This window comes from Sceloporus undulatus, chromosome 3 (genome assembly GCF_019175285.1).
Source record: "Sceloporus undulatus isolate JIND9_A2432 ecotype Alabama chromosome 3, SceUnd_v1.1, whole genome shotgun sequence".
NCBI lineage: Eukaryota > Metazoa > Chordata > Lepidosauria > Squamata > Phrynosomatidae > Sceloporus > Sceloporus undulatus.
In genome coordinates this window covers 87,100,105-87,110,575 of record NC_056524.1, presented here as the reverse complement: position 1 = coordinate 87,110,575, position 10,471 = coordinate 87,100,105, and the positions used below count along the sequence as shown (strand labels likewise).

The 10,471-nt window shown below is 43.5% G+C and overlaps 1 protein-coding gene across 3 annotated transcripts in view; it reads left to right on the top strand.

Moving 5' to 3' along the window:
- Positions 1 to 367: 367 nt before the first annotated feature.
- Positions 368 to 10,471, top strand: part of BEND2 (BEN domain containing 2) — a 25,881-nt gene continuing 15,777 nt past the window's right edge. The window contains exons 1-6 of one of the 3 annotated variants that reach the window (XM_042456413.1): positions 368 to 653; positions 4,779 to 4,939; positions 5,058 to 5,203; positions 5,959 to 6,024; positions 6,178 to 6,252; positions 9,708 to 9,812. In XM_042456413.1, coding sequence (XP_042312347.1) covers positions 4,837 to 4,939; positions 5,058 to 5,203; positions 5,959 to 6,024; positions 6,178 to 6,252; positions 9,708 to 9,812 — 495 coding nt within the window. In that variant the 5' untranslated portion in view covers positions 368 to 653; positions 4,779 to 4,836. Of the gene's footprint in view, positions 654 to 2,117; positions 2,420 to 4,778; positions 4,940 to 5,057; positions 5,204 to 5,958; positions 6,025 to 6,177; positions 6,253 to 6,612; positions 6,734 to 9,707; positions 9,813 to 10,471 lie in introns of those variants that run through there. The other 2 variants (XM_042456414.1, XM_042456415.1) reach the window with 2 other exon arrangements.

Below are 10,471 nucleotides of genomic sequence, written 5' to 3'. Positions count from 1 at the left end.
CTCTAGGATTCTATGGCGCTCTGGTGCTGCGTCTGCACAATGCAGTGCCAAAGGAACTCCATAAAGCCACAGCCATAGCGCCCTTTCCAGGACGCAAAAAGCACCCACTTTTTGCAGCTCCTTTTCGCACCCCGATCCGGCTGTAAAAGGGAGGCCTGCCAGAGACCCCCCTTTTGGTGCTGTCTGTACAACCCCTAAGGCTCATAAGTCTCTAATACGCGTACTTTATGTAATGTCTCCACTCCATAAAAGACACACATAGTAAGCTGCATCTCTACACGGAATTTATACTGTACAACAATTAAATATAAAAAGTCATGATTAAAAACAACTTGATATTCCACGCCTCTCCCCCGTTTTTATGGCGCTTTGGCGTCGAGGGAAGGGACCCAACCGTCGCTCGAACCCCGAGGCACGCGTTCGAGAGAGCGCCCACCGCGCAGGCGCAGAGCGGCCCAAAAGAGAGCTACTGTGGCGTCGTCGCCCAGGCCGCTTCCGCGTTCCAACTTCTCTTCCTCCTCCCCTCACTTTTCCCTCAACACGGAACTCCGCTCGGAGTTAAGCGCCAGAGTCGCCGTTTCAATCAACGCCGCGACCCCTCTATTCCTCATTCATCAGGATCCCCCGTCGGCTTCTCTCAATGTCTGCCAAAGGTAAGGGAAGGGAGGAGGGACACGTTTTGCGGCGAGGCAAAGAGGGCTCTCCGTTCGCTGCCCGTGGGCGCATGCGCGAAGTCTCCACCAAAGCCACTCAGTCGACGCCCAACGGTCGCGGCGGCCCCGCGCCCCGCCCCCTCCAATCGTTGCGGCTCAGCCATTGGCCAGCAGGCGCTTGGCGCCGCTGCTATTGGTCGCCGCCGCTGCCCATTAGCGCTTGTACTCGCCTCTTCGACGGGAGGCGTTAAAAAGTCAGGTGGGGGAAGTTCTGACAGGATTTCTCTTCAGAGTCGGGTCGTTTATATTTAAAATGCTTAATAAAACAAAGTTTTCTGAATAAAGTGTCAAAAAACTCTTTGTGTTTGTGGGAAGACGCTGGTTGCGGGTGTGAGGGGTGGCGAGTAGGGTGTAATTGGCTGCGTCCACACTGGAGAAATAATCCGGTTTGAGTCCGCTTTGACTGGCCCTGGCATGGCTCAATGCTATGGAATGCTGGGAACTGTAGTTGCTTGTGGCAATGTCCTATAATAACATTATAACCCTATCAGTAATAATAAAATGTAATTAAATTATCAATTTAAAAAACATCCAATAATTACATAATTAACCATTATTAACACACACACATTATACACACACACACACACACACACACACACATATATATATATATATATATATATATATATATATATATAAATGTTTAAATCACAACCCATTAATTTATAGACCAGCATGAAAGGACCTAAAAGCATAAGTAGCATGATAAAATATAATGAAAGTCGCACAAATTTTTACCTCAGGCCGCGAGTCTGCACTGCAGGAATAATCCAGGTTGACACCACTTTAACCACCCTGGCTCAGGTCCCAAACGCAGCCCAGAAATAATCCAGTTTGAGACCGCTTTTACTGCCCTGGCTCAATGCTACGGAATTCTGGGAACTAGTTTTCTGAGAAGTTTAGGCTTCTCTGTCAGAGAGAGCTCTGGTGCCACAATGAAGTACAATTCCCAGCAGTCCATAGCACAGCCATGGCAGTCAAAGGTCTCAAACCAGATTATTTCTGCAGTGTGGATGGGCTCTTATCAGTGCTGTGGATGTCTAGGAACTATAGTTTGTTTTGGTGCCACAGCAAAGCCCTATGGTTCCCAGAATTCCACAGCGTTGAGCCATGACAGTTAAAGGGGTGTTAAAACGGATTAACTCTGCAGTGTGGATGCAGCCCCAGTGTGGGGAGAGTAGCTAGAAGAGGCACAGACTGCAGCGTCCTGTTTTCACCACACGTGCTCTTAGTGTTTGCAGTAGGCTGCATTTACACTGCAGAGTTAATGCATCTTGATGCTGCTTTAACTGCCACGGTTCAGTGCTATGAAATTCTGGGAATTGTAGTTCTGTGAGACATTTAACCTTCCCTGTCAGAGAACTCTGGTGCCTCAGCAGACTACAAATCCCAGGATTCCATAGGATGGAGCTATAGCATGTACATTCCTGTACCACTTCATAGTGAACTAAGCACTCTCTAAGCCGTTTACAATTTGTAAACCAATTTCCCCCAAACAAGTTCAACGAAGTCATGATGGTGGTACTGCAGCAATTAAAAGGAAAAGGGGAAAAACCTTGCATTCAAAGACCAGTTGGTTATTTTTTTTAGAAATCAGCAGAAGTTACAAACAGTGTAACAGCTCTTATGTGCCCTAGGCCTTGTGTCAACCTACAGTTGCTAGCGGACTAAAGGGGAAAAAATGCTTTTGCATTGTGACAAAGGTAAAGTGTTTTAGCTTCTACAAATGCAAGAGTTTTCTTACAGTGGTTAATGGACTTTCTGCACAAGTACATTTCTATTCTAATATATTCTGTGTGTGTATATATACAGTCACCCCTCCGTTTCCATGGGGATCCCAGGAAAATGAGAATTCGCCTATATTCAAGCCCCATTGGCTTGAATGGCGGCATGCACCCCATTTTGTCCCCCTCAGTTTGCCGCCCGCAAATGGACAAGGAACGCAGATTTCAAGTCCACGAAAATGGAGGGGCGACTGTCTATATATATATGTATAATATATGTATATGTATATATATGCGCCATCAGGATAGGTGAAGCAGACACCTTATATGGCAGAATGCTTGAAGCAAAGATTCACTACTCCCTCTGGCCCAAAAGACACTGCGGAAATAATCCAGTTTAAGACCGTTTTACTGCCCTAGCTCAATGCTAAGGGACTGTGGGAACTGTAGTTTTGTGAGACATTTAGCCTTCTCTGTCAGAGAGCTCTGGTGCCACAATAAACTACAATTCCTGGTATTCCCTAGCAGTCTCAAACTGGATTATTTCTGCCGCATGTTTGGGACCTCAGTCTCCTTCAGTAGGGCTAGTGCTGCTGCACCAAATATTTCCCAGTCTGGACCCAGGTGTTTCAAACAACAACAACAACAACAACAATAATAAAAGATTTATATTGCCCCGTCTCTCCCTTCAGATCGAGGCGGGGTTACAACCTGATAAAAAACCATAAATACAATCATAAGATACAATACAGTAAAATACAATACTAAAATACAATCACAATCCAGGAACAGTAAAAATTCAAAACATGCTACAATGGTCAATTACAGGGAATCAATCTGGCAGATAACATGGTGTCTTAATCAGGATCAGGAGGGTATGCCTGCCGGAAGAGCTCCGTTTTGACAGCCCTCCTGAAAGTATCCAAGATGGTAGTTAGACAGATCTCTTCCGGCAGGCTATTCCACAATTTAGGGGCAACAGCAGTGAAAGATCTTTGAGAATTTATACATAATCTGGTGGCTTGTATTTCCAGAAAGTTTTTTCCTGAAACTCTCAAAGTGTGGGGCGGATTGTGTAGGGAGAGGCGTTCCTGCAAGTAACTCAGGCCCAAGCCATGTAGGGCTTTAAAGGTAATAACTAACACCTTGTACTGTGCCCGGAAGTTAATTGGTAGCCAGTGAAGTGATTTTAATACCAGTGTAATGTGGTCAAATCTAGATGTATTAGTGACCAATCTGGCTGCCATATTTTGAACTAATTGAAGCTTCCGAACTTGGTACAAGGGTAGCCCCAGGGTAGCGCATTACAGAAATCAAGACGAGAGGTTACCAGTGCGTGTACCACTGCTTCAAGGTCCCTCTGTCCCAGACAGGGACGCAGCTTGTGTATCAACCAAAGTTGATAACAGGCACTCCTGGCTGTCGCATCAATATGCGATGACAGCTGTAATGACGAATCCAGGAGTACCCCCAAGCTGCGGGCTTTGTCCTTTAGGGGGAGTGTGACCCCATCCAGGACAGGTGGACAAATTTCCCTTCCCGGTCCAAGGGAACCTATCGCTAGCACCTCCGTTTTCTCTGGATTCAGCCTGAGTTTGTTTTCCCTCATCCAGCCCATTACTGACTTAAGGCAGACATTCAGAGGGGGGATACCATCCTCTGTTACTGCAACAGTCGGAGACATAGAGAAATGGATTTGAGTGTCATCTGCATTTTGCTAACACCGCGCCCCATGTCTCCGGATGATCTCTCCCAGCGGCTTCCTGTAGATATTAAACAGCATGGGGGACAGGATGGCGCCTGGGAGACTCCAACACCAGCTCCGAGACCAGTTGTGTCTGGGGTGGAGAGTGGTGTAGTTGTTACTAGTGGTATTGTATATTGCAGGGGTAGGCAACCTTTTTGAGCCGGGGGCCGGGTTTCTGTCCCTCAGACAACTGGGGGGCCGAAGCAAAAAAATAAATAATTAAATATTTTTTTAAAAAAAAAATTAAATATATAAATAAACCAGGACAAATGTAGGACAAAATTTTCAAATGGAAGACACTTTTTTAAAAAAAATGGAGGACATGCGAAAAAATTTGCTGATTTTTTAAAAAATGTTAATATAAATGCATGTTTCTGAGGCTTCTATAGACAATTGCCCCCCCAAAGGCCCCGGCGGCAATCGGCGGCAGGACTGGGCTGGGGCTGGTCCCAAGGCCTCGCTGGGCCGCATCCGGCCCGCGGGCCGCAGGTTGCCTACCCCTGGTATATTGTATAGGACTCTTGCTAGTAAATAAAGTGTTTGGCTATTCATAATAACTAATTCATCTTTCCCACTTGCTGCATATTTTAGGCAGTATCTCAGTGAGTGCTGAAGATATGACAGTGCTGTAATAATTGATGATTCAGTAATGGAAGATAAAAACAGTGGTTCTGAAACACGAGGATATGGATTGGTCGAACAAAACACTCACTTGAATTATGGTGATTGCCATGTAACTCAGCTTGCATATGGTAACTACATTTAAATTCACTTTGGAACCCTAAGTGTGTAGCCAGATTTATTTTGCTTTAGGTATACTTACCTTGTAATGAAGTCCTGACTAACTTTTAAATAACACATTTTTATTAGACGATGAAGATTTGCTGGATACAGAGAATCTAATTGCATCACAGGATAATCTTTCAACGGGAAGGAAGAGACCTGGTCACAATCCAGAACAAGTAGAATTGGTTTATTTACATAAAAGACAACGATTTACACCCTCTTTAGTAGGGGTGAGTGTATTCTATTTTATTCTATTTTAATGGTCACTTTTGTATGTTTTAAATTATACTGTGCTTTTAAATTGTAATTCACTTTGAGTCCTAATTTGGGGGAGAAAGCAGGATATACATAAATATAACCACAACAACAATAATCTAAGAAGTTGTGCTTTGAAACATTGTGCTGTGGCAAGTTAACAAAATAACTATTGGATAAATGATACTTGAGGAAAGATGCTTATATGTTTTGTGCATCTTGAAGAAGCAGCAGTCTTGAGTATTCTGGCTGCTTGATGAGCTCTAAGAGAACATACTCAGGATCAGGTAACACATGCTAGTTGTGCCTTAACTGTTAAGAACTTCTACGTATTCATTCTTGGCTTGTGGTTTATCAATTTAAAATAGTTTTGTGGATTACAGGAAGGGGATATTATTATTATTATTATTTATAAAGTAGACTGCTGAAGACTAAAATAAGCCTTCCCCTGAATATATAATTTATCTCGTTATTGGCTCAGAAAAAAATCCTATAGATTTTTAAATACTACTTACAAGTACTCCTTATGATCATTCTATGAATTGTCAGCAATCTAATAAGCAGAATATATTGCAGTGTTTTTATCCACAGTGTGGCACCAGTGAACCTTGTTTTTATCAGTTACATTTTTATAGTTTAATATAATTTTTCTCAGTGATCCAACTAAGGGGGAGGGGGGATTTAAGACTGCCATATTAATTATTACATAATTATTTCACTATTTTATTAGATGAAAGCAAAGGAATCTGAATATGAAGATGGAAGTGTTATCTATGAGTATGATCCTGATGAATGTGTATGTATATTTCCAAAACAGTTTCTTTGTAGGAAGAAGGCTACTGTGTCTTTTTAAATGTTTGTTTCTTTTAAATTTCATAATTTTTATAAAAAAATATATTCTCTCCAATTTGTCCTATGACTGTTTATATTTTCTCTTTCTTTGCCTTAGGGAAGTGTTGTATCTGGAGTTTCATACTCAGGCGATCATCAGAAAATTCTTATGGAAGTTCTTAATTATTGTCAGGTAGTGTACTATCTGTCACTGTTTATGCAGTTCTTATCAATAGTAGAAGTCAGTTTTATCACAAAGTAGGTCATTAGTTCCTTAGTCAAGAGATCAATATCTGCTTGTGTGAGTAGATCTCTTGTATCCCTACAGTTATTGGATTTGTATCCCCACAGTTCCCATTCATTTATTCACTCATCCATCCATCTACAATAACATATAGTTCTGAGATCGATGTGGAAATTTTAATATACCTTACAGTGCATATGAAGTTTACTGAGTTACTACTGTTTATTAGATATGTCCCACCTGTGCTGTTTATAACTGATCTTCCATCTGCTTTGATTCCCTGTTCTTTCCCCCGGGATTGATTTAAAGTCCCAATAGTGATCTTTAACAGAAAGCCAACATGGTATAGTGGTTTGCGCTTTGGACTATGACTCTGGAGATCAGAATTCAATTCGCTACTCATCTATGGGAGCTCATTGAGTGACCTCAGGCAAGTAACAGCCTCTCAGCCTCAGAAAACCCTGTGATAGGGTTACCATAAGCCGGAAACAATTTGAGGGCACACAATAACAACAACAAATTGATCTTTAAAGCTATAAGCAACTGAAGACCAATTAGAAGGCGCCTGATCCTGTTTGTGACTATGCTATAAGGAGCAGAATGAATCCCTTTCTTGAGCAAAGCTGGGCAACTTTTAGGGACTAAGAGCTGCTTTGGCCCCAGGAAATGTTGGAAAGCCATACACCCTCACAAAAATCCCATTGTTTGCCCTAGATGCCCCAAATACCCTGTGAAGTGAGGACATTTGGGGGGATCGAAAGAAGTACAGCATATGAAACTAGGACCTAGATTTGTGGGCTAGAGGATGTACCTTAGTGTAAAGTAACATAATAATAATATAATAATAGTAATAATAGTTTTTATTTATATCTTCCCGCCTCTCCCAATGGATCAAGGTGGGATCACAACAGAGTTAAAAACAGTTACAGTATACCAACATTAGTTACCGTGCAATTAAAACCACAGCTAAAAACATAAAACATCAACTGTAAGACATCAAACACAATCAGTCAATCGTGGGTTTAGATGCTCTCATTCCGTTCCAATGGTCTTCATAGGAGGTCAGGAGGGTTTGCGTGGCCAAAGAGCTCTGTCTTTACTGCCTTCTTGAAAATTTCCAAAGATGTGACAAGGCGAATCTCCTCTGGGAGTCCGTTCCATAGTCTAGGGGCAGCTATACTGAATGCTCTTTGGGAAGTGGAAACTTGTCTGGATGCTGATATCTCTAACAAGTTCTTCCCACTTGTTCTAAGAGTGCAGGGTGGATTGTATAGGGAGATGCGTTCCCGTAAGTAACCTGGGCCCAAGCCATGTAGGGCTTTAAAGGTGATAACCAACACCTTGTACTGTGCCCGGAAGCTAATTGGGAGCCAGTGAAGATCTTTCAAGATAGGTGTTACATGATCAAGTGTCGAAGAGCTAGTGACCAACTTGGCTGCTGCATTTTGCACTAGTTGAAGCTTCTGAACTTGATACAAGGGTAGCCCCATGTAGAGCGCATTACAGAAATGACATGTAAAATATAGTTAGGAATGTGCATGAAGATTGAATGACAGGGGTAAATTTGGGATGAATTTAATTTGCATGTGCTTGATTGGGAGAGTAATAATCAGAGGTACCGCTGAAATGATGATATAAGGGTGAGAATGTTATACAGTGCTCCCTCCATTCTCATGGACTTCAGATCTGCGGCCCTTGAATATCTGGGAGGGCCAAACAGTGGGAGTTAAAATGAGGGACATGCCCGTAGGCTTGAATATGCTCATTTAAAAAAAAAAATTGGGGGGGGTCCAGAACAGATCCCCCGCGAAAACAGAGGGAGCACTGTACACAATTTAAGGTTCAGATTATCACAGAGGTCGAAGTTCTGAATGGAGAAAGACTGTAAGGTAAGATTGTGTCTCGTATTAAGAACAGTTTGTTAGTACAGTTGGCCATTGGTATCCAAGGGGGATTCATTCTGGACCCCTCAGATAACAAAATCTATGGATGCTTAAGTCTGTTGTCCTCAATGAGGCTGTGTTGTCACTAGGGCCAAAGGGATGGGTGGGTGGGCTGCAGTGTGGGAGGGGTGTCAATGTATAACTCTCTGACAGGAGGAGAGTGGCAAGCACAGGGAGGGGAGCCTTGACCTCTCTGTTCCCCTTTGGGTGACAGTGCACTTTAGTAGCCGCTTGCTTGCTCCTGCTTGCTCTCCAGTGGCAGCGGTGACCTCCTGGGTCCCCTCTCCCTTGGAAGGGAGGAAGGAAGAAGGACGGATGGGAGCCTTGCCCATCACCTTCACCACCCCCGCCTCCTTTGGCAACCCCCTTCTGCACCACCTGTTGGAAAGCACGGAGGCCAGCCTTGGCGGAAGAGACCATCAGGAGGCAGAGGAGGGGGTGACAAGGACGGCGGGGAGTGCTGCCATTCTTTCTTCTTCCTCCCTTTCAAGGAGTCCTGTGCCAGGAGGGGGACCCAGGAAGTTGTTATCGCCGCCACCACTGGAGAGTGAGGAGGACCAGGGAAGTGGCTTCAAGGACGCACCATTGTCCAGAGGATAGCAGAGAAGTCAGGACTGCCCCCTCCCCATGCTCGCTACTGCCCTTCTGTCAGCCCAGTGGGAGTCCTGCATTGACACACATCCCCACAGCCCACCCACCCATCCCTTTGTCCCTAATGGCAGCACAGCCTCATGCACGCACCGCCATTGGGGCCAATGCGGGCTTGCTATCCGTGGCTACCCAAATCTATGGATGGCAAGTCCACAGATACCAAGGGTAGACTGTAATCTGTTGAAATTAAGAAACACTGCAATTCTAAGTATTTATGTGCTGGAGAGTAAAGAATGAAATCAGTACATAAAACAGTGAAAATCAAATGATTAGGGATTCTGATCACAGAAATGCCTTGAGAGAAGTGTGAGGATTTGAGGTGGGATTACCACATGTGGTGGTTACCAAGTAGATCATCATAGGTCATGTTTATATAACTGTATAGTAATTTGATATGTGAAGAATTTGATATGTGAAGATATTTTCAAATAGTTCTATCCACCAACCCAGCATAAAGGCAAGTGGAGGCAGGAAAGCACAAACTTTCTTCTTTGGTATTGTCTGGTTTTGAATTTCTTTCCTCTTTGACTTGCCTTTTGCTGGCAAGCAAAAACAGGCTTTTACTATATAATCTTGGGATGGCTTTTATATGGGGTGTTTGTTATATGGGGTGAGTACTGTAGTTTTTAACATATGTAATTTTATATTTATTTGTTGTTTTTAATTGTTTTATTGTAATGTATTTTTAAAGTGTTTTTATTTGTGAGCCACCTTTTTAGGTTCCTTTCTAGGAGAAAGGTGGCATAAAAATGATATAAGTAAAAATAAATAAAATAACAAAATAAATTGTTTGAACTTTTATGCTTCCAGGTAATGTATGATGCCATTCAGAAACTGGACAAGAAGTTTGATAGCCTTCATCGGAGAGTCTCAGAAATTCATCAAACACGTCGAAAGCCTTTACTCTTAAAACAGGTAATCCCTGTAGCTGTGACTTTTTTGTGTGTTTTCCAGATGTTCTCATTGCCTTTGATAACACAGTTGCCCCTCCATTTTCACAGACTTAAAGTCTGCGGTCTAGATTGTTCACGGAGGGGTGAGTCTCATTGGCTAAAATGGCATGTGCACAGGGCTGCACACAGCCATTCAAGTCAGTGAGGCTTGAATACATGTACGTTTCCATTTTCGTAGGGGGAGGTCCGGAACGGGTCCCCTGCGAAAACAGAGGGGTGACTGTAATTCAAAAATGGCAGTTTTGTTACATTCTGGTAATGCCATAAAATGGAGTAGGCAACCATGAAGGCTACTGAGGGCACATTATTCCCCCACACGCATCCCTTGGGCCACATCTGCTCTGAGGTTGGCTGCTGTGCCATGCAGTGGCTCCAAACCTGGATGTCATTTCCAATTTTGGTTATCAGCAATTTTTCTTTGCTTTTTGCACCAGCTCAGGTCACCAGGGTTGCCTATTTCAGGGTCATCCCCCCCCCCCTCCATAGAGCTCTGTGGAGTTTGCTGGAGCTGGGTCAGGGTCCACAAAAATGGACACCAAGGATTGCATTTGGTCCATGGCCTTTTCCATCTTGTCCTAGAGCAGTGTTTCTCAAATAGTGGGGTGCGCCCCCCGGGGGGGG